The sequence below is a fragment of the Salvelinus sp. IW2-2015 genome, linkage group LG17 (genome assembly GCF_002910315.2).
Source record: "Salvelinus sp. IW2-2015 linkage group LG17, ASM291031v2, whole genome shotgun sequence".
Classification (NCBI taxonomy): domain Eukaryota; kingdom Metazoa; phylum Chordata; class Actinopteri; order Salmoniformes; family Salmonidae; genus Salvelinus; species Salvelinus sp. IW2-2015.
The window spans coordinates 22822888-22847485 of record NC_036857.1 but is presented as its reverse complement, the minus strand read 5'-3'; the positions used below and the strand labels follow the sequence as shown (position 1 = coordinate 22847485).

At 40.6% G+C, this 24598-nt stretch overlaps 1 protein-coding gene across 1 annotated transcript in view; it reads left to right on the top strand.

The window, feature by feature from the left end:
* The first annotated feature begins 1146 nt into the window (after nucleotides 1–1146).
* Nucleotides 1147–24598, top strand: part of LOC111976210 (diacylglycerol kinase alpha-like) — a 35148-nt gene continuing 11696 nt past the window's right edge. The window contains exons 1-12 of the mRNA XM_024004959.2: nucleotides 1147–1409; nucleotides 11064–11150; nucleotides 12956–13032; nucleotides 14491–14623; nucleotides 14789–14863; nucleotides 14984–15033; nucleotides 15235–15309; nucleotides 15466–15582; nucleotides 20351–20468; nucleotides 20856–20944; nucleotides 21125–21244; nucleotides 21612–21710. Of these exons, the coding sequence (XP_023860727.1) occupies nucleotides 11075–11150; nucleotides 12956–13032; nucleotides 14491–14623; nucleotides 14789–14863; nucleotides 14984–15033; nucleotides 15235–15309; nucleotides 15466–15582; nucleotides 20351–20468; nucleotides 20856–20944; nucleotides 21125–21244; nucleotides 21612–21710 (1029 nt within the window). The 5' untranslated portion in view covers nucleotides 1147–1409; nucleotides 11064–11074. The remainder of the gene's footprint in view (nucleotides 1410–11063; nucleotides 11151–12955; nucleotides 13033–14490; nucleotides 14624–14788; nucleotides 14864–14983; nucleotides 15034–15234; nucleotides 15310–15465; nucleotides 15583–20350; nucleotides 20469–20855; nucleotides 20945–21124; nucleotides 21245–21611; nucleotides 21711–24598) is intronic.

Here is a 24598-nt window from a genome sequence, read left to right as displayed (position 1 = left end):
CTCTGATTCATTATCTGGTGTTCAATGATCCAGGCTGAATCACATCCGGCTGTGATTGGGAGTCCCATAGGGCGGCACACAATTGGCCCAGCGTCGTCCGGGTTTGGCGGGGTAGGCCGTCATTGTAAATAAGAATTTATTCTTAACTGACTTGCCTAGTTAAATAAAGGTTAAATCAAAATAAAAAAGGAATCTAATGCAGGGGTTCCCAAATTGTTTAGCTCAGGCCCCTCTTCCAGCATTGGGGAACATCTTGCACAGGTTTAAAGCTTATTTCCTGCAATTCTACACATTTTGTCATGGGGCAGAGAACATTTTGCAGTTTTAAAGCAAATTTTCTTTCAATTCTACACATTTTGCCATGTCTAATGTGTGTTCATCTGCTATTTAAGTGGCTCAAGCATTACAACAAAATCTATGGGCTACAAAACCTAGCTAAAAAACGTTAGCTGACATGGGCTAGTTGATCTGGACATTTCTGACAGGTTATACATAGCTCTCTAAGGTATGTAATAACTGACTAGACAAGAGGAAAACGGATTATGCACTACCCAATTTCAACCATTACAACTAGTAAGTTAGACCCTCGCTCCCCCCCCCCCCGCCACTGATCTAATGGATTGAGACAGCTTTTACCTGTATGCCAATACAATTGTATTGTTGGACCAGACTTCACAATGCACATCTGTTTGTTCAGTGCTTTAACCTCATAAATGCAAGCCATCAAAAGGACAATAGTTAGGCATAATCAATTGTTAGGCTACTGTCAATCCATCATTGCCTCAACAACACCCTGTTATGGGACTGATATCTGCCACACTGACATATTAATGATGTTGCATTATAGGCTACTGTAACAAGGCAGTTGGGAGCTCGTTAAGCCTACCAACAACCTTGCTGTTGTTACAGAGCTCATCCACCTGTGCCAAACTGGTCCAGACCGCTTGGCTGAAGATGTAGTGCGCAAAGCGCTTTGAAAATAAAATATTGGCTGAAGGGAAGTCATCGACTGCAACTGGATTTGTACATCGCTGCTCTATAGCCGAGCCCACATAAGTGATAAAGAAGAACCCACACCCATTCACTAGACTGGAGTAAACAGGGCAAGCCCAATGTACATCATCACCGCGTCGGTCAAAGTGCGCGCAGATGACAGTTCGAGGCGGTGCTTTCAGGCTATGCTTTATTGCTCGGGAGGGGGACATTGCTGAGTCGGGCGTGGGAGTCAGGCAATCTTTCCTATTCTATCTGGGTAAATGAAAGCTGACAACTAGACCACTTTATTGCAGCGTCCACCACAGACTGTCTCTGTCTCTAAAACTTTGAATTGTGCCCCCTCGCCGAGGAGCACTGCAACCCGCTCGAAGAACGACGGACGGACGGACAACGCTCATCATCGCGAAATATAGGTAATTGACGCTCAAAACATCCCTCATTCAGTCACCCTGGCTGAAGTTCAATCAATCGTGTATGGCCGTTTACAACTTTGCCTACATATTGCCTGTGAATGATTCGTTGCGCCGCTGCCAAATATGGGTAAGATACATATTTCAAGAGAGAGATTACACTATCCCTCGCCTCGCCCAACTGATCTCAGTTGGTTCCCTCGGTGGGCAAAACCTAGGCTACTTTTTGAGTGGCAGCCTACTCTGATACTAGGTTACATTTACAGCTTCATGGTCCCAGTGGTACGTTTCTCCCCTTAACCTATAACCTAACCTTTAGACATGCTTGCTAGCCTGGATGTTGCACAGGAAATGTGGCATAGCCTAGGATAGGCTAACCTACTACTATGATATAGAGGTGTTAAACTGTCACCTCTATATTATGGCTCAATATTGTAGACCAGACCGCTTTCTTTTTCTACCTGTCTGTAGATAATGTTATCCCTCTATGTGATTCCTGATGCAAGGAGCCTTGTATGGATGGAATATGTTGACATCCTTGCAAATATTTGTCAATGCAGGATAATTGGTGGAAAAATACAATTTGTCTATTCAATTTATGTTCTTGTTATGAGAAGAACAAGCCTAGTTGTCACCTAAAACAGCTGACAAACCAACACATTGCTCAGCACACAACATAATCACACTTGCATCATTTAGAATTATGACTACTGCTGCTTGTACCTTCTGTTATATGTTCAACAGGTTTCCTATACCATATTACATCTTTATGGTTAATGAAACCACAAACAGTCAACTTTCAATTTTGTAATTTGTGTATGTATTTTTGTCTAGACATAATCCTATTGCCATTGCAATGGAAAAACAATTTTTATTGTAGTTTTTATTTAAATGTTTTAATAGTTTTGAAAAATTATAAAGCAATTCAAAATATAATATCGAAAAACAAACAGAGTATACAAACCAGTCAGGGGAATAAATACATTCTATAAAAACCTTATACAAATTACAAACATTCAACGTTTTAATAGCTTTTTTGTTGTGAGAAGAAGAAATTGTGTTTATCGTTCAATTTCATTCTCAAAAATAATAAACAGAGTTTTTTGACTGATAAATTTACATGTATGAATTATGGAATTTAGATAAAATAACAATGAGGTTGATTAAGAAAAAAGACTTTGCTATACTTTGTATTTCAGTGTAATTTCAGCATTTTCATTCAAGTTAAGTGAGGTCATCAGTTCTTGTTAAAACGACCATTTCCTGGTTTCCCTCTACACTGAAGGAGAGGAAGACAAAAAAAACATTCTGGAAATACTGGCTAGTCTCCTATTCAAGTCATACTTATCAGATCATGCTGCACATGTAAATAATCACAGGAAAACATCGAGAGAGGCATTCCTGGTCAGGTCAACCTATGTTAATAAGCAAAAAGACAATCTCTACAGATTACAGACGCATGAGGAAGTGGGTCACACTGGGAAAGGATCTTCTCTCTGTCTGTTGTTGCAGAGAAATGAAATGAATCTAACCGGGTTCAATAGAGCTAGAGAGAGTGTGTGTGTGTGTTGTCTGTGTGTGTAGGCCCTGCCCCCAACTTATGGTCTATCTGTCACCTGGGGCTGTATGGCAAATGGCCCATGAACACAAGAACACAACTCAAGGGCCAGTCAGCCCTCCCCATGGAGGGGCCAAAATTTTGCTCTTTTTACACCAGGGGTGTCAAACTCAATCCATGGAGGGCCTAGTGTCTGCAGGTTTTTGGTTTCAGTTAAGACCTAGACAACCAGGTGAGGAGAGTTCTTTACAAATTAGTGACCTTAAATCATCAATCAAGTACAAGGGAGGAGTGAAAACCCGCAGACACTCAGCCCTCCGTGGAATTAGTTTGACAAGTGGTCTACAGTATCCAGAGGACTGACTATTGAAATATGTGTTAGATACCAAACATGGATGCTATAGTGTTATTCTATCTGAACGTTGATATCTAAAGAGAACTTTGGTGCCATCTAAATTAATGTAATGATGTTTAATATACAGTACTAGTCAAAAGTTTGGACACCTACTCATTCAAGGGTTGTTCTTAATTTTTTGGACTATTGTCTACATTGTAGAATAATAGTGAAGACATCACCTATGAAATAACACATATGGAATGATGTAGTAACCAAAAAAGTGTTAAACAAATCAAAATATACTTTATATTCTTCAAAGTCGCCACCTTTTTCCTTTGACAGCTTTGCACACTCTTGGCATTCTCTTTACCAGTTTCACCTGGAAGGCATTTCCAACAGTCTTGAAGGAGTTTCCACATATACTGAGCACTTGTTGGCTGTTTTTCCTTCACTCTGCGGTCCAACTCATCCCTAACCATCTCAGTTGGGTTGAGGTCGGATGATTGTGGAGGACAGGTCATCTGATGCAGCACTCCATCACTCTCCTTCTTGGTCAAATAGCCCTTACACAACCTGGAGATGTGTTGGGTCATTGTCCTGTTGAAAAACAAATGATAGTTCCACTAAGCGCAACCTAGTGGAAGCAGAATGCTGTGGTAGCCATGCTGGTTAAGTGTTCCTTGAAGTCTAAATAAATCACAGACAGTGTCACCCCCGCACCATCACGCCTCCTCCTCCATGCTTCATGGTGGGAACCACACATACGGAGATCATCCGTTCACCTACTCTGCGTCTCACAAAGACATGGCAGTTGGAACCAAAAATCGCTAATTTGGACTCATCAGACCAAAGGACAGATTTTCCCCAGAATAATGTCCATTGCTCGTGTTTCTTGACCCAAGCAAGTCTCTTCTCCTCATTGGTGTCCTTTTAGTAGTAGTTTCTTTGCAGCAATTTGACCATGAAAGCCTGATTCACGCAGTCTCTTCTGAACAGTTGATGTTGAGATGTGTCTGTTACTTGAACTTTGTGAAGCATTTATTTGGCCTGCAATTTCTGAGGCTGGTAACTAATGAACTTATCCTCTGCAACAGAGGTAACTCTGGGTCTTCCTTTCCTGTGGTGGTCCTCATGAGAGCCAGTTTCATCATAGCGCTTGATGGTTTTGGCGACTGCACTTGAAGAAACGTTCAAAGTTCTTGAAATTTTCCGCATTGACTGACCATGTCTTAAAGTAATGATGGACTGTCATTTCTCTGCTTATTTGAGCTGTTCTTGTCATAATATGGACTTGGTCTTTTACCAAATAGGACTGTCTTCTGTATACCACCCCTACCTGTGACAACAAAACTGATTGGTGACTACCTCATGAAGCTGTCTGAGAGAATGCCAATGGTGTGCAAAGCTGTCATGAAAGCAAAGTGTGGCTACTTTGAAAAATCTCATATAAAATATATTTTGATTTGTTTAACACTTGGTTACTACATGATTCCGTATGTGTTATTTCATAGTTCTGATGTCTTCACTATTATTCTACAATGTAGAACATTTTAAAAATAAAGAAAAACCTTTGAATGAGTAGGATTGTCCAAACTTTTGACTGGTACTGTATCTCTGTGGTAATTTGTACTCTGTTCAGAGTAAAGATCTCTGTTGTACTCAGCCCACCCCCTTAGGTCATCACACCTAGTTGTGATCCCCTTTTCTCAAGAGGATGTTGACCGGTTCTATCTGATTGGATATCTTAGTTGTTTTACTTTTGGTTTGGTCTATGGTTGGTCAACAATTGATTTTGAATATAAACAAGTCTGATCTAGTATAAATGGAATGAAGCTCTTTTGTTCTCTCTTGCCCTGCTATCACCCTACGGCACGTGTCAAACTCATTCCACGGAGGGCCGAGTGTGCGTGTTTCCTCTCCACCCTTGGATTTGATTGATAAATTAAGGTAACTGATTAGTAAGGAACTCCCCTCACCTGGTTGTCTAGGTCTTAATTGAAAGGACAAAAACAAAAACCAGCAGACACTAGGCCCTCCATGGAATGAGTTTGACACCCCTTCCCTCCAGAATAGGTTGTATGAAAATGCTCCTCTTATAGACTGCTTGGCCTGAGCAGGTCTGCTTAGTTCATGCTTTGTCTTGTACCTTTTAAGATCTACATGCCTAGAATTATGCTTTTGCCAGTAATGCCTTGTAACTCATGGTTTCGCCTTGTATTATGGAACTCATTCATCCTACAATCTTAATTAGATACTTGCATTGTTATTCGCTTCTCATGAACATTTCTTGATCTTAGTCAGCTAAATAAAAAAATACTTCATTGCACATTGTTTAACTATAATATTAAATGGCGTGATAGTCAAATTAATGAAATGTAGATTGTTAAATATTAGTTAACCCTGTGTTTGTGTTTTTCCAATTGACAGTGTGATTAGTAAACAATAAAAATACATATAATTTGCTCCCTGTGCACAGATTGTACATTTCAATTGTTTTATAGAGGCAGGTGTACAGTAACAGAGGAGAAAAGGTCCTCCAAACACGTAGCAACGCTCAGAGAGTGAAAGTGGCGTGGTTACAGAAGGGAAGGGTGCACGCTCACAAGTCCAGGCGGGGTGTGTGTTTTGTTTGTATTCAAAGCACCACGGTGTTCCACGGCACTGCCTCTGCCCACAGCCTGTTGCGTATGTTTTTTATGGATGTCAAAAGAGTGATGGGCCATACACTCATTGTTTGGTAGAAATAAAAATTAAAAAGGCAACAAGCTGTGTCTCGCCCACATTTTACAGAAATGTGTGATTCATGCATAGGAGCCAAAGTCTGTTTTTCCACTCAGACAAACCCTGCCTGACATCTGACATTTGTTGTTTACGTCTCAAATATAATTCAATTTCTGTAAATGTAATAACTTAATTAGTTATCTGATCTGACATTAGAAATTGCGCTCAATTCAGATAATGTACAAGAAAGATACTGCCGGTGCAATAGGAAGACTAAACAAGTAAAGGTTGAAGTTCCAGGAATGCAAACTTCATTATCAAGAATTTTCATTCCAGCTCTGTTGTCAACACTCAACAAAAATATATATTTTATTTTGTATGAAACCTGAGAAGTGAACTCATGAGTAAGGGTCCATTTTTAGAGTGAGGGAGTATTCCCCGCTCACAGCATGAGTCACAGTACTAGCATCTGCATGTGGAATGCAATCTAGTCTGTGTGGCCTTTAGTTTAGAGGGGTAGAGCTGAGTAGCGTGGGAGGAGAGGCGTGGGCGCAGGGGAACACTCATAGCGGCTGGCTGGCTGGGCTGAGGGCTCCCCCCGCCCTCCCTCCCTGGTCCACTCCACCCGTGAAAATGCGCTGATGGACCGCAGCTGATGTAGGGAAACACTTTCCATAGCAACCAAGCATGCCCTTCCTTCCCTCTGTTAACCTACTTGATGTAATCTCTATAGACCATCTAGGTGGTTTCTATTGAAAAACAACTAGCTATGACAGTATGAGGCACGCTGTCACTGTGCAAAGCAAATGACTGTTTTTCAACCACAAAATTTGAACAAAAGTTTAAGATTGGTTGTTGCTCTCTAGCCTAACTGTTACAAAACAGTAGATTTCCTTGACAAAAGGTGTGGGCGTCTCGACAGCTTGCACGCATGGAAAAAGTGAATCCCCACAGCTATACCTTGAAACTAACCTTGTAAGGATGGACTGCCTATATGTAAACTATAGGTTATATACACTGAATTTAAGAAGGATAATTTGGATACATACTGCACTGCAATATGGTAAACAAAATATATGTAGTTTTATAATCTATACCTGCACAGAAAAAATGAAATGTACACAGATCCTCTCCTGAACTCCCTTATGACTTCATCTGCTTGCGTCACAAAATGCAATGTATATTTCCAAGTACAGATGAATAATCAGTCATGTTGAATTGATTGCTGGAAAATGTACCAAATAATGGTCTAGCACAGGAAGGGACAGGTGGCTGCTTGTATACACAGGAGTATAAAGAACACAGGGTCATTCCATTTTATTTCAGCAAGCCATGACATCCACCATCTCAGATCGTTCTGAAATGGTTTCCGTAGTTAAAAACAGATAAGCATTCCTGCAACATTATTTCGTTGAAAGACAATTTTAACTAATTGATTGCACCCAAATTGGCCATTTCAATTTATAGGATTCATATAATATTCAACAAATATAGTACCCAACATCCGATTTGGACCAAACCTATTCTTAACAATGATTAAGATGTGAGGAATCCAGTAAAAATTGTTCAGACACCCCCAAACCCCACACCAAGCCCCACCCAATGTCCAGAATACAGTATCTGTTCTCTGTCTGAAAAGTAGTATAAAGCTGCGGTTTGGAGTATAGTTTATTCATACTATAATGTATTCTCAGTGAATTTGGTGATGTTTTCTTCCCCCTATTCAGAGAAATTAGCCATTGAAGTAACTTGTATTCTTCCCCATAAATTAGTTCCAAAGTACCAGGTTTTGCCCAATAGATACTGTTTTTCCTGCTACTGCCACACCCTTTTATACATTTTTGCTGGTCTCTTGTGTTTACTAAATGATAACAACCTTTTTATTGAAACTTGAAGTAAAAAATTAAAAAAACTTTTGCTCATGATAAAAATAAATGGGGCGGCAAGTAGCCTAGTGGTTGGACTAGTAACCAGAAGGTTGCAAGATCGAATCCCCGTGCTGACAAGGTAAAAATCTGCCGTTCTGCCCCTGAACAAGGCAGTTAACCCACTGTTCCTAGGCCGTCATTGAAAATATGAATTTGTTCTTAACTGACTTGCCTAGTTAAAAAGGTAAAATAAAAAATGGTGTGCTCACAATTCAAGCGAAACCTCCATGAAACAATTCAGTTGGCACTTCTCTTATACTTAATCTGTGTACAGGAAACGACCCTGTAGGTGTTGTTTATTCCCTTAAAAAAAGTCTGGATTAGACCATTCCTGGTGAACAAGCAAACCATTAGGCTACAGCAGTGCTAATGGTTTCAATGTTATGGTCTCCAACTAAGGGTCTTCGATGGTAAAATTCACAAACACACACTATGTGGTGTTTTGCAGTGGTAATGGTATTGGGTTAGATTTAATGGTAAGTGTCACTAAACACACAACATATAAAGATGTTTTCTAATAATTGTATTTAAAAACGTAAGACTGCCATGCAATGGTTTATAATTGTATTATATTATTAGGGTTGTCACAACAGTCACTAGGCCATTTCTCCATAACATGTTTGGGCTTGTAGGAAGAGTCTTCGTATGAGAATTGCAACATAGAAGCTCTTTGAGAGGTCTATCCCTATTTCTTTGGACTATTCAAGGATGAAGTATTAGTTGCTAAGAGAAGGACAAACTGAATTGCTTTCATGGAGGACTTGCTCGACTTGTTATGACATAATTTATTTTAATCACGAGTAAAAATGTAATCGATTGAATAAACACGAGAACAGCAAAATGGATAATAGGGTAGCAGGAACAATCTACTTCAATGGCAAATTTTTATGAACTATTTTTATTTTTTTAACCAAATTCACTGAGAATAACATAGTATGATTAAACAATACTCCAAGCTGCAGCTTAGATACTACTTGACCAACATAGAGAACTGATACTGTATACTGGCCATTGGAATGGGCTTCATGTGGAGTTTGGGGGGTTCCATGGGTGGATTTTGACCATTTATTTAGATTCCTCATGACATTGTTAAGAAGAGGTTTGGTACAAATCAGATGTTGGGTACCATATTTATTGAATATTATATGAATCATCTAAATTGAAATTGCCAATTTTTTGTGCAATTAGCTTAATTTCTCAGAGTTAAATTTTTTTCGGCAAAAGTATGTTTCAGGCATGCCCATCTTATCTGTTTCCAACTACAGAAACCATTTCACCACAATCTGAGATGGTGGGTGTCGGAATCCTCTTTCTTGTTCTTTTTGAGGTGGAATGACTCCACGGGCAGATAAGAACCTGCTGAGGTTTCTGTTGTGCCTTGATAGATGGTTGCCTGGATCTCCCCCTTTCAGCTCTACCAATCTACTCCCATGTTCATCACAATCAGCACAATCCTGACCTGTAGGGGTGAGGTAAGGTTAGGATGGGGTGGCTCATGATAGGGGCCAATTTCGACTTGGTGCTTTTTTATATATAGCACATGTTCTGTCTGTTAGTGATTTCCAGTCTGAATGTAAAAATCCTGCATGCAAATATATTATCTGATCAGGATGTAGTGAATCAGATTTGACCCAGGTTACCCTGGCCTAAATCATGTCAGACAAGGGTGGTACATCGTCTGTCCGACATGAGGGAATAGAGACATGCATATGTCAGCGTATTGCTTTGAAGGGCATACAGAACTGCCATCTGCCATGTTGCCACAGGCAAGGCAAGGGAACTCATCTAGAAGTAGCCTCAAACTGGATTTTCCATGTGTTGTTTAGAAGCACTACTTTAGTATGCTCTTTGAGATGTTTTGATTTTCTGCTTTCAAATGAGCAGAAATTAGCAATTCAAATTTTATTTGATAGATTATTTGAACTGTATAGTAAGGCCCTAACTGGAATCCAAAATGTTGCATGATGTGCAGTATAAAATAAGTCCTTGTAGTTCTTTTTAAAAGCCTGCCATATCAACAAATGGCACTTTCCTGTCAATTCTCTCCTCTCAACTGATTGGCTGCCTAAACAGAACTGCTAGGCAACACTGATAACCTTTTTGAGGGGAATTAAGAAGGGACAGCGTGACCCTTTGTTAGCACAGAGAGATTGTTGTTCCACGTCACATTGAATGTGGGCATTTAGGAGTTTATTATTTAGCTTTTCTCAGCACTACTCCATGACTGACAGACTTTTGATTGCTGTAGATATAATACTGACTGTCTGACTTACACTCCCGTAGTGCTATTAGGTACTGGGACAATAACCCATTTTAAAATGGAGATGATTTGTTACATTATTTTATGATTTGATCCAAAAACCGCTGTTTTTTGGCTGATATGAAGAGAGACATTGTGGATGGAGAGATACAAAGATGAAAAGGTTGACACTTGCCAGACTATTTCAGGAAGAGGTGTTGGATTTTACAGAGCAACGCATGCAAATTGATGAATGAATAGAAAACTGGGTCAGACAACACTCTGTTAAAATCTTTGGGGAGACTAAAACTCTTGAGACGTATAATGTCTCTGGTGTGTCTGTGGCCTGATACTGCTTATGCAGAGCTTGTATTGGGGCCACGGGGCGTTCTAAAGTACGAAATGCTCCTTGAAGCTGCTTATACTTGTCAGCTTAGGACTGGGCTACTGTGCATTCTTTTGCTCGTTGTTACATCAACAATGTCATTTGAAACATGGGCGTGGAAAGACAGGTGTTTTTGAAACATTTGCTCTGAACACTATTAGCATCATGACTGGAGATGACCAAAGGACACTGAGGGTATTTGCAAGCCAATGCTGGTGTTGAACTATGTGGTTCATGCCAATTTGCAGATGTACATTTTGTGGGTTTTAACAGGCCGTTGCTAACCTGTTTGCATGGTGTGAGGATTTGAAGCGTCTTTCTAAACAAAGCCTTGCCTTGTGAGTTACTACCTAGCACTGTTATGTTCAGCTTACAATTCTGGTTTGATGTCTGAGCCGCCTCCATTTCACATTCACACAGCAGAAGACTGATGTAACTCGTTTTCCTCTCCTCTCCTCTCACCCTTTTCTGCACTGGTGGTATGTGCAGACGCAGGCAGCATGTCCACCCCCACAGACCCAGAGGTGAAGGAGCTGAACCCAGTCGACTTCATCCAGCTACAGCAGTACATTGACTGTGAGTACATGCAGGCAGGAAGCCTCCTCAGCCCTGCTTCGCCTTCCCCTTACACCCACACGCTCTCATATGTGGAAGTGGTGATGACTGTCTCTTACTAAGTATCTGCAAAATGTTGCCACATTGGGCCCACAATTTTTCTTGGTAGATCTCTGGATTCAGACATTTTGTGAACATCAATTTTAAGGAAAATTAAAGAATAGAAAACTGGATTTCTTAGCCTAGTGTCTGTTATCCATTTGAATGCCGTAATACATCTGTCATGTAATACACATGTCATGTTGCTATGTAGAATATTATATATTTGTAGTTTCTGCCTACAGAAAGTGTTCATACCCCTTGACTTAATCCACATTTTGTTGTTACAGCCTGAATTCAAAATATATATTTTTTCTTCCTCACCCATCAACACACAATACCTCATAATGACGAAGTGAAAACATGTTTTTAGAAATGTTTGCATATTTTATTGAAAATGAAATATCTAATTAATATATCCCTGAGTCAATACTTTGTAGAAGCGCCTTTGGTGGCGATTATAGCTTTGCGTTGTCTTGGGTATGTCTATCAGCTTTGCACATCTAGATTTGGGGATTTTCTCCCATTCTTCCTTGCAGATTTTCTCAAGCTTTTATTAAATTAGATGGGGAGCGGCGGTGAACAGCAATTTTCAAGTCTCTCCACAGATTTCAAAGCGATTCAAGTCTGGGCTTTGGCTGGGCCACTCGAGGACTTTCACATTCTTGTTCTGAAGCCATTCCATCATTGCTTTGGCTGTATGCTTGGGGTCATTGTCCTGTTGGAACGTAAATATTCGCCCCATTCTAAGGTTGTTTGCACTCTGAAGCAAGTTCTCATCAAGGATTTGGCTCCATTAATTTTCCCCTCTATCCTTACTAGTCTCAGAGTCCCTGCCGCTGAAAAGCATCCCCATAGCATGATGCTGCCACCACCATGCTTCACGGTAGGGATGATGTTAGACAGGTGATGAGCTGTGCCTGTTTTTTTCCCCAGACATAGCGCTTTGCATTCAGGCCAAAGAGTTACATTTTTGTCTCATCAGACGACAGAATCTTTTGCCTTATGCTCTGTCTTTCACCTGCCTTTTTGCAAACTCCAGGCGTGCTGTCGTGACTTTTTCTCAGGAGTGGCTTCCGTCTGGCCACTCTCCCATAAAGCCCAGATTGGTGAAGTACTGTAGAGACTGTTTTCCTTCTGGCATGTTCTCCCATCTCAGCCAAGGAACTCTGTAGTTATGTCAGATATAGACCTCATCATAATTCTATATAATTCTTTGGATGGTTCCTTGGACTTCATGGTATAGTTTCTGCTCTGACATGCACCATCAACTGTGGGACCTTATATAGGCAGGTCTAAATCAAGTCCAAATAATTGAATTGGCCACAGGTGGACTCCAATCAAGTTGTAATGACATCTCAAGGATGATCAAAAGAAATTGGATGCACCTGAGCTCAATTTGGAGTGTTATAGCAAAGGGGTGTGAGTACTTTAATTTTCAATAAATTTGCAAACATTCTAAAAACAAGTTTTCACATTGTCATTATGGGGTATTATGTGTAGATGGGAGAGGGGGAAAAAAATAATACATTTTTAATTCAGGCTATAACACAACAAAATGTGTAATAAGTCAAGGGGTATGCATACTATCTTATAGTAATACTTATAGTTTCTGATTATATACTCCTTCTCTGTAACAATCATTACTTAGACATTCATGTTTGTAGTACTCTAAAATAAGAGTGTGTGTGTGTCCTGTGTGTCCTGTGTGTCTCTTCTCCTCCCAGACTGCACGCTGAAGGTTAAAGATGTGCTGAGGGAATTTGATGCAGATGGCAGGCTGGCCCAGCACAGACATGGAGAGGTGAGAGGAAACCATGGCCAGGTTGATATCGACCCAACCACAACTCATGTCTGCTCTCAGTCCCTCTTGATAAATGTCTGTGGTACATTACTACATTAATACACAGTTTGCCGTGACATTTGAGAGTGATTGTTATGCTCATGTGATACCCATTGGTTTTCTTTTTAGAAAATCTATAAAAATTTAAACATTAATCATGTTGATGAATATGACATGACTACCTAAGAGCGCTGTATATAAATCAAATCAATTAGGAGAGAATTGTCTTCAGGGGTTGACTGAGTTTTGCAAACCGCTGAAGGTACTAATGGAAATTACCTCTTCAAATTGTGCCAATTTTGCAAGTTCTCTGACTGACGTTGTGCTGGCATCATGCAGAGTAAGCCATTAGGTGATTTAACGGGACAGGTTTTCCAATATTGCTGATATCAGCAGTTGGATTTGCCAAATAATTAGGGTAAATCCAATCTTCTCTCATAAGATGGATAAAAACAACACATAGCAACTGGTACTTACGGACTTAAGCTAGGGGAAACAATGGGTTACAGAACAGAAAGACTGATATTTCTCAATGAGGATGATGAGACAGAAGCAGCAACTCTCGAAGTAGAGTCATTAAGTGGAAAATCTGACTAAAAGCATTGATCAGTATGGTTATGTACTGTATACTCTGTTGTCGGGAATCTCTTCCTTTCTCTCCTTCTCTACCCAGGTCTTCTTAGCAGGGAAAGGGGGATACCTAGTCATTTGTACAACTGAAATGTGTCTTCCGCATTTAACCCAACCCCTCTGAATCAGAGAGGTGCGGGCGGCTGCCGTTGAGCTTGGGCTGCCTTGCGGTACCATAGTGTATTACTGGGGCAGTTCTTTAGCGTATCACCCAGGGAAAAGCAACTACGACCCGAAATGGGTTTGTGGTTCAGTATTCCAGAGGGAGTTCTGATTTGTGGCCCTTAAGCAAATTACTCCCCCTAAGTTATTCCAGGAATATCAGGCGGCACAAATGGATGAAATGTGATTTTCTTGGGTATCTCCCAACCTGTTATAGTGTGAGATACAGACAAAGTTCTCAGATGAAGTTTGTGGTTCAGAACAGGTTAAGCGCGTTGGGCCAGAAATCAAAAGGTCACTGGTTCAAATCCCTGAGACGATTAGGTGAAAAAAATCTGTTGGCGCCGTTGAGCAAGGCACTTAACCCCAATTGCTCCTGTAAGTCGCTCTGGATAAGAGGGTCTGCTAAATGACTAAAATGTTTAAAAAAAAAGTTTTGACCAAATCCCCTCATTGTAACGTCTAGGAATTATTATTATCTGCACCCAAATCACTGTGTCCTAAATCAGAATGTTTTGATAAGAATCATGATATCTCTGTCATCTTCCCATTTTATTGATTGATCGATCATTTGAATCATTGATTGATTGATTGATTGATTGATTGATATCCCATCCTCTGCTTCAGTGTATCAATGAGGAGGGCTTCCGTCTCTTCCTGAAGACCTATCTGGAGGTGGAGGACTTCCCTAAGGATCTCTGCCAGCGCCTCTTTCGATCCTTCCAGAGCGGAACTGAACCTGACGGGCAGGACAATGCTAGTACGTTTATTTACCCTCGCGTAGACGCATATTATTGTCTGACTATAATCAGCAGTTTCACTATTCTCGGTGCTAGTTCATTTATCAAAGTCCACAGACTGCACATGATTATGTGTGCTCTATGTGTTAACTTCCCCCTCCTCCTTCACCTCCTCTCTCTCATAGAAGAGGTATTTTTGAAGGACGTTTCGTGTTACTTCTCCCTGTTGGAGGATGGCCAGCCCAGAGACAAGCTGGAGTGTGAGTCTTGATCCTGTTTTCTCCACCATGTAGCAGCTCCATACTGTAGTCTCTTTTTATAGATATTTTGTTTGATGGCTTTGTCCAAGATTTTTATATGCCAATTTCTCCCTCTTTCAGTTGCTTTTAAACTGTACGACAGAGATGGCAATGGCGTCCTTGACAGCTCCGTAAGGCAATTAGTCATATTTTTTATGATCTACATAGAAATGGGTAATGTACCAGATTACCCATTTCAGTGTAATAACAATGTAATAACATCTAATGACTGGCTGTTGAAGGAGATATCACCTTATACCCTTTAATTTCCATAAGGTATATCAGTTCTTCAACTAACAATAACTCATGCTCTCCTGCCTGTATGAACCCAGGAGGTGGACCGTATCATTGCTCAGATGATGCACGCTGCAGATTACCTTGGCTGGGATGTGTCTGAGCTGAGACCAGTAAGTGTGGTCAAATTTGGGATTTCTAACAATAACTGACTATCATTTTAATAGAGGGGAAAATACCTAAAGTCTTCTGCAAATATCTGCTGCACAAACAGCCACTCAAGAATGCTTATTTAGACACTAAGTTATAAGGCACTTTCAATTTTTCAGGTGCTGAAGGACATGATGACGGCCATCGACGCAGACAGCAGTGGCACGGTCTCTCTGGATGAGTGGGTGGAGGGAGGAATGAACAACGTTCCCCTGCTGGTGTTACTGGGTCTGAAGGTGGGTGAGCCATATTCACCTGCTGGTTTGTGTTCATTAGGGACAAAATGGAAGAAAACTAACTGAAACAGGGAGGAACTACCTGAACTTGTCCAATAATAAGAAAGGCTTGTTTTTTTCCATTGCAAAACATTTTGCTACAGTGTGCGTTAATGAATACAACCCTGGTGTTACTAGGGCTGAAGGTAGGAGTTGGACAATCCATCACTCATTCCTCTTTATTGCGTCAGCAGGTTTTTTGTGGAGCCTGGGCTGGGAGGAGTACACATGATGCGTCCCCTTGATCTTATTTCCTAATGCATGTTTACGCTGCTAATGTACTGTTTTTCTACCAGCTTTAGCAATATGTCACAGCCTCCACCAGTCTCTGGAGTTTCTTTTTCATCTCTCTCTCTCTCTCTCTCTCTCTCTCTCTCTCTCTCTCTCTCTCTGTGAGAGTGAGAGAGCGCACACACTCTCTCTCCCCCCCATCTCGCCTTCTCCAACACCCTTCTGCTGACTCAGTGCTGCGGGCCTGCTAATGTCACATCTTTCACATATACCACATCTATGCACCACCAGCAGAGTGAGTTAAGCTTTTTCCACTTTAGCTGTTACTTTTCCATCTAACATCACCATCTTCATCAATTAGTAGTAACTACAACGGAAAGGAAGGAAATAGATATTGATTGTTACAGTATAAAGAGGAAGTGATTATGTTTGAAACAACTAAACTAATTGGGGTGCCACAGCACTCTGATCTCCCAAGACTGTGATTTGGAAATACTAGCATCTGAGAAAATATCTTGGTATAGTGGGTAGACCTACTTATTGATAATGCAGTTTGCTTCTGGGTCTGTTAGTTGACTTCCTGGCAAAGTGGACTGTCTGGCTAGCTGACTGAAGGTCTGAACTGTAAACTGGTCTCTCTCGCGCCCCTACAACAATGCCAGGGACTTCCCCTCCGGCTATTTCAGGCCACCAATGAGAGTCCGAGCTCTCTCACTTTGCTGAGTTCAGGGGCTATGCTTCATACACATACACTGACTGAAAGTCTGGCTTTGAGCTGAGGCACCATGAGTCATTCAAACCAATGTTTGTAAAAGCATTTGTTACTGTCGATTTCTGTCTAATCTAGATAAGGGCATATATAATCTGTGACCTTGTTAGTGTTATTTAAAAACATTCATTCCATTCTCAGAAAATGATAACTTTCCATAAAAACCACAATAACTTTAGTAATGTTCAGAAAACCTAAGAATGTTATTTAAAAACATACACGACTTTCTGAAAGTATTCATGCCCGTTGACTTATTCCCTTTGTTGTGACAGCCTGAATTGAACATGGATTAAACAAATCACACCCATCTACACACAATACCCCATAATAACAGTGAAAAACATGTTTAGAAATGGTTGATAATTTATTGAAAATTAAATACAGACATATTTCATTTATATAAGTATTCACATCACTGAGTCAATACTTTGTTGATGCACCCTTGGCGGCGAGTACAGCTTTAAGTCATCTTGGGTATGTCTGTATCAACTTCGTAAATCTTGATTAGGAGATTTTCTCAAGCTCTGTTAAGTTAGATGGGGAGTGGCGGTGAACAGCAATCTTCAAGTCTCTCCTCAGAGTTCAATGGGATTCAAGTCTGGGCTTTGGCTGGGCCACTCAAGGACTTTCACATTCTTGTTCTGAAGTCATTCCAGCGCTGCTTTGGCTGTATGCTTGGGGTCATTGTCCTGTTGGAATGTAAATCTTCGCCTCAGTTTCTGTTATGCTGGTGAATGAGGACCCAAAAGCGACGTAATAGTAACAGAGTCTTTATTCCAGTATTAAACAAATAATGATTCTCCTGGATATWATCAATGGWAATCCAAAACAGGAAACTGAAATCCTCTCGTCAATAGAGAGGAACGACTGGAGACGCGACCACAGACTGCAGGTCGCTTCYGGAAGGCACTGGCCGTAGCTGTCATAGACACCTGCTCACACGCAGCATCTGAAGAAGGCAAAGAACACGACAGGGCGAAACAACGACACAGGAACAGCAAACATCAAACAAGAATCCGACAAGGACAGAAGCGGAAAACAGAGGGAGAAATAGGGACTCTAATCAGAGGGCAAAATAGGGGACAGGTGTGAAAGAGTAAATGAGGTCGTNAATAGGGACTCTAATCAGAGGGCAAAATAGGGGACAGGTGTGAAAGAGTAAATGAGGTCGTTAGGAGAATGAGAAACAGCTGGGAGCAGGAACGGAACGATAGAGAGAGAGAGAGCGGGAGAGGGAGAGAGGGAGGAGGAGAGAGAGAGAGAAAGAGAAAGAACCTAATAAGACCAGCAGAGGGAAGCACAGGGACAAGACATGATAATCAATGACAAAACATGACAGTTTCGGGTTGTTTGCACTCTGAAGCAGGTTCTCATCAAGGATTTGCCTGTATTTGGCTCCATTCATTGTTCCCTCTATCCTTACCAGTCTCGGAGTCCCTGCCGCTGAAAAGCATCCCCATAACATGATGCTGCCACCACCATGCTTCACGGTAGGGATGATGTTAGACAGGTGATGAGCTGTGCCTGTTTTTTCCCCCAGACATAGCGCTTTGAATTCAGGCCAAAGAGTTACATTTTTGTCTCCTCAGACGACAGAATCTTTTGCCTTATGCTCTGTCTTTCACCTGCCTTTTTGCAAATTCCAGGCGTGCTGTCGTGACTTTTTCTAAGGAGTGGCTTCCGTCTGGCCACTCTCCCATAAAGCCCAGATTGGTGAAGTACTGTAGAGACTTCTGGCAGGTTCTCCCATCTCAACCTTGGAACTCTGTAGTTCTGCCAGAGTGGTCATTGGGTTCTTGGTCACCTCCCTGACCAAGGTCCTTCTTGCTCAGTTAGGTCAGACGGCCAGCTCTAGGCAGACTCTGGGTAGTTCCATATTTTGTCAGTTTCCCAATGGAGACCACTGTGCTCTAGGACACTTTGAACACTATAAATTGTCTTATACCCTTCCCCAGATATAGACGTTATCACAATTCTTTCTCGGAGATAAACGGACAGTTTCTTGGACTTCATGGTATAGTTTCTGCTCTGACATGCACTGTCAACTGTGGGACCTTATAGAGACAAGTGTGTAAATCATGTCCAAACAATTAAATTGGTCACAGGTGGACTCCAATCAAGTTGTAGTGACATCTCAAGGATGATCAAAGGAAATTGTATGCACCTGAGCAAAATGTTTAGTGTTATAGCAAAGGGCAGTGAATACTTATGTAAATTAGATATTTAAATATAGCATTTTCAGTAAATTATTTTACATTTACCCCTTGCAACTCTTCTACGGACTCTGGAAGAGTGCGTCCTCCAAAACACAACCCTGCACTGCCCGCTTAACCCGGAAGCAATCCGCACCAATGTGTCGGAGGAAACACCACCCAGCATGCAAGCACCCGGCACACCACAAGGAGTCGCTAGAGCGAGGCGGGACAAGGAAATCCCGTCCGACCAAACTCTCCCCTAACCCGGACGATGCTGGGCCAATTGTGCGCCGCCTCATGGGTCTCCCGGTCACGGCCGGCTGTGACACAGCCTGGGATCAAACCCGGGTCTGTAGTGACGCCTCAAGCACTGCGAGGCAGTGCCTTAGACCGCTGAGCCACTCGGGAGGCACTCTCTATCTTCTTTAAGTGTGCACACTAATTGGCCACACCTGATCTTAATGAGTGCTTGTTTCCTTTGAAATGGGGTCCGTTTGAATAGACTAAAATGAACAGCTTTGTATGTGTAAAAAACCCTGGTATGCTAGCTCTACCCTGGTCGCGCAGTATACTAATTCCATGGATAGAGAATAGAAGATCATAGGTTTGAATTTCACTGATGTTGCGTCACAATAGAAAATATGTTTTCCACGCGAATTCATTTCTATCTGTACTTGCAGTGTCATTAAAAGTCTTATTGAAACATTCACTAAAGGTTTTAAGGAAGTTATTTTAAAAGCATCTGAATAACCTTTACATTTTGTTCTTAGTGTTAAGAAAACTTATATTAATAACCATAAGAAAACATTCAGAACATTTAGAGAATGTTCTCAGAATGTTGTTTAATTAGCTTCAAATAACCTATAATTTCCGTTCTCTGAGTGTTACTAAAACCTCCCAGGAAAACATCCAAGGAACTCAAGTAAAGGTTCTCAGAACCTCCATGCAACCTAAAACAAATGTTTCCAGAACGGTCTGGAATGTTCGCTTTTGTTCTTAGAATGTTTTAGAAAAACTCTGTTTTACCGGTCAGAAAAGGTAGTTCCCGCAACCAATCTGAAAACCAAAAACACCCTACACACATTCCCACAATTTCCAAGGAACTGGGCACACACTGGTTGAATCAATGTTGTTTTAACGTCATTTCAACGAAATTATGTTGAACCAATGTGGAAGAGACGTGGAAGTGACATCTGTGCCCAATGGGAAATGTGCTAGCTGGGTTAGGATTGGTGTTGATTATTTTTGCTGCTAATAGAATCACTAATGGCAGATGACACCCCAATTTCCAACCATGAGCCAATATTAGAATGAGATGTGTATCAATACTTGCATTGCTTACATAGTGCTTTCCAAATATGATTAATATGATATGATTATGCGGAGTATAGACATTTACTCTGAGATTCAGTGTTTGTTCTAGAAGTGTGCAAAAATTGTCAGCAAACTACATAAAAATAGATTCAAAAGCACATACTTTATATATTTCATTGATGATAACATAATATGTATTTTCTCTCCCTCCACATACCAGATGACTCAGAAGGATGGGCAGCACCTATGGAGGATGAAGCATTTCAACAAGCCTGTCTACTGCAACGTTTGTCAGAGCATGCTGCTAGGACTAAGGAAACAGGGGCTTTGCTGCACCTGTGAGTCACTGTCTAGTCTCACCACTAGAGGGCAGTACAATTTAACGTTCTCAATCCACTCAAAGCTAATTTTTGAGCAGAAAGACATCTATCTTGATCATGTAATTGAAAGCAAGTTAATGAAATCTCATACTCATAATCGGATTACGCTAAAATGTATGCTAAGATATGTCATAATGACTTATGACATCCCTGCATTGCAGTATATTTCAAAATAATTTTCATAGAAAAACAATGTAGTGGCAATGTTTACTGCCTACTTAATTGTCACCCTCGTTTCTAGTCTTGACTAACATGATTAATTAAATCAATAAACGAGAGAGAATGACAATAATAGTTCAACAATGGAGACACGTAATGCATTGTTTACTTGCCTTTGTTTTCAAGGCTGTAAATACACGGTCCATGGACGCTGTGCCAACATAAACCCAGCTCCCTGTACCAGGACCTATGTCAAGTCTAAGAAAGACACAGGGGTATGAGTGTTTTTTTCCAAACAACTGAAAATTCCATTGTAAAATGTTATCTTAATATTTCCAATGCCTCTTCATTCTTAGTGTATGTTGTAATTTGAATGTCTGAGCCATTCTCTTTGTCCCTGTTTATGTACAGTATGTCTGTCTTGCATCTTACTGGGCCTGTGTCTCCTGCCTCAGGTTCCAACCCATGACTGGGTCAGTGGGAACTGTGACTCTGGGAAGTGTGACAAGTGTCAGAAGAAGATCAAGAGTTATCACGGGCTGACGGGAAAACACTGTGTCTGGTGCCACTCCATGGTGAGGAGGGAGGGCTCCTAAGTAGCTCTGTGGTCGTGTGAGTCAGGCCACTTGGAATTATTAGGCCAGATGTTTTCTTCCACGCAGAGGATTTATATTACAATCTGTTGTGATATCTGTTAATGGAGTGGTTTTGAAAGAGCTACGTCTGGAACTACATATTTTAACAATAAAACCCTGGGGTGTTTTTTTTTTTTTTTTACATTTTATAAAAATAAAATACTCACAACTTTAAAAAAAAAAATATATATATAACATAAGCACGTTGATTACTGTTGATGCAGAAAGGGTTTTAGAAATAAAATGTTATTGGCTTTATTCATTAATAATTTGATAAGAGCTAGCTATATCTCTGGCTGTGTTCCAGCGCCATGATGACTGTGCCTCCCAGGAGCCCTCCAGCTGTAACTGTGGACCTCTCAGAGACCATATCCTCCCCCCCTGGGCTATCTACCCTGTTATAAAGGTACTGGATCACCTACTGCCCTGTTAGTTGTCCAACACTGTAAAATGGAATATACTGTATAAAGCTCACAGAGATATATGTTTAGGAACCTCAACTGTGCGAAATAACTTTTTTCTTATCTTAAAAATAACATTCACTCGCATGCAATGGTAATAGTAGGATATCTAAAATTTCCAGCTTGAGAAACGATACATTTGGTTATCATATTGTCATTGCTTCTTGTTTTATTTTGTGCCTCTGGGTGATCCTCATGAAATTAGAACAAAAAAGACCATGATTTGGGATTTTCACTATATTTAATTAATCAAAGGGTCCTTTTTGATGAAGGATTGTTGAAATATATTTGACATTTGTATCTTAAAGCAGCAATCAGCAGTAGGAACAATAACAAAGTGGCCTCCCACCCATGGTTCAGTAAAAAGCTGAGGGATGGGGTTGGAGGAATTTAATAGCTCTCAAATTCATAGACATAGTAAGGATTGACCGTCCATGATATCAAAATGATAGTTTTGTGTTTGTTTACATTTTCTTTGTTTACAAACATTGGAGAAAGAAAGCTCATATTTGGAGTTCTGATGAGTAACAGCAGTTGAACTAAGCTCATGAGGCATTTATAAGATACACTGCTCAAAAAAATAAAGGGAACACTTAAACAACACAATGTAACTCCAAGTCAATCACACTTCTGTGAAATCAAACTGTCCACTTAGGAAGCAACACTGATTGACAATAAATTTCACATGCTGTTGTGCAAATGGAATAGACAAAAGGTGGAAATTATAGGCAATTAGCAAGACACCCCCAWAGGAAGCATCAGTTCCTATGCTTCCTGGCTGATGTTTTGGTCACTTTTGAATGCTGGCGGTGCTTTCACTCTAGTGGTAGCATGAGACGGAGTCTACAACCAACACAAGTGGCTCAGGTAGTGCAGCTCATCCAGGATTGCACATCAATGCGAGCTGTGGCAAGAAGGTTTGCTGTGTCTGTCAGCGTAGTGTCCAGAGCATGGAGGTGATACCAGGAGACAGGCCAGTACATCAGGAGACGTGGAGGAGGCCGTAGGAGGGCAACAACCCAGCAGCAGGACCGCTACCTCCGCCTTTGAGCAGGAGGATCACTGCCAGAGCCCTGCAAAATGACCTCCAGCAGTCATCTATTCCATTTGCACAACAGCATGTGAAATTTATTGTCAATCAGTGTTGCTTCCTAAGTGGACAGTTTTATTTCACAGAAGTGTGATTGACTTGGAGTTACATTGTGTTGTTTAAGTGTTCCCTTTATTTTTTTGAGCAGTGTATATCATTAATTTATAAGTCCAAAAATAGATGTAGCAACTGCTGATTTCCCATTTAAAGCATAATTGAGAAGTAATTAATTCAAATTGGAACATTTGTGACTCCATAATGTTTCATCTGTAAGTGCTACAAAGCTGTAACGTCCTGACCAGAGTTCTTATGTGTTTTGCTTGTTTAGTGTTGGTCAGGACGTGAGCTGGGTGGGAATTCTATGTTGTGTGTCTAGTTTGTCTGTTTCTGTGTCCAGCCTAATATGGTTCTCAATCAGAGGCAGCTGTCAATCGTTGTCCCTGATTGAGAATCATATATAGGAGGCTTGTTTTGTGTTGGGATTTTGTGGGTGATTGTTTCCTGTCTCTGTGTTTGTGTTCTGCACCAGATAGGTCTGTCTCGGTTTTCACATTTGTTATTTTGTTACTTGTATTAGTGTTACCGTTTATTAGTCTAATTAAACATGTTGAACACTAGCCGCGCTGCATTTTGGTCCTCTCCTTCACCAATGGAAGAAAACCGTTACAAAAGCAAAAATTGGTGTCTGTAATATGAATAGTATTTTGATGTCAATGACAATTTTCTTACATTAATTTATGAATATTGAAATAAATAAACATAAATATTGAAAAGATGCAATTTTAGATTTGGCAAATTTTTCAATATATCATTGAACATAATATTCTACAGGCGTATCAAAGTTATGACCCATTTTAAAGCTACAATATGTAACTTTTTGGGCGACCTGACCAAATGCACATAGAATGTGAGTTATAGATCTGTCAATCTCATTGAAAGCAAGTCTAAGAAGTGGTATATCTGTTCTATGTGTGCTATTTCTAGGCTTCCAGTTCGTACATTTTTGTGTCTTTTACTTTTGGTTTTGTACACCAGCTTCAAACATATGAAAATACAATATTTTTTGTTATGGAAAATATTTCACAACGGTTTAGATGGTACAAGGATTCTCTACACTATACTTGCTTGTTTTGTCACAAACTGAAATGGCGGAGCGATTTCTGTATAGTGCAGCTTTAAACAGAGAAATTGCCATAGTAACCAATCACACTCCTCCTTTTACTTGTATCATTGCACATTCTGCAAATTACCAGCAGAGGTCAACCATTTTGAATCGATTTTCACATTCACTCTGTTGGTAATGCATACAAATTGGATCATAACTCTAAAAGTAGCAGAGATCCAAATCTGGAACTGTGATATGCCCGTTGATCAGTGGGGGCTGCTGAGGGGAGGACGGCTCATAATAACGGCTGGAATGGAGTCAATGGAATGGCGTGGAAACCACGTGTTTGATGTATTTGATACCATTCCACTGATTACGCTACAGCCATTACCACAAGCCCGTCCTCCCCAATTAAGGTGCCACCAACCTCCTGTCCTGTAGACGTAGAGTGTCATCATGTTTAACAAGATATTGAACATTTTGCCAAATCAAGAATTTGATATTTTCAATATTCATAAATGAATATAAGAAAATTATTATTGAAATCAAAATACTACTTATAGGCCTCCCGGGTGGCGCAGTGGTCTAAAGCATTGCATCGCAGTGCTTGAGGCGTCACTACAGACCCGGGTTCGTTC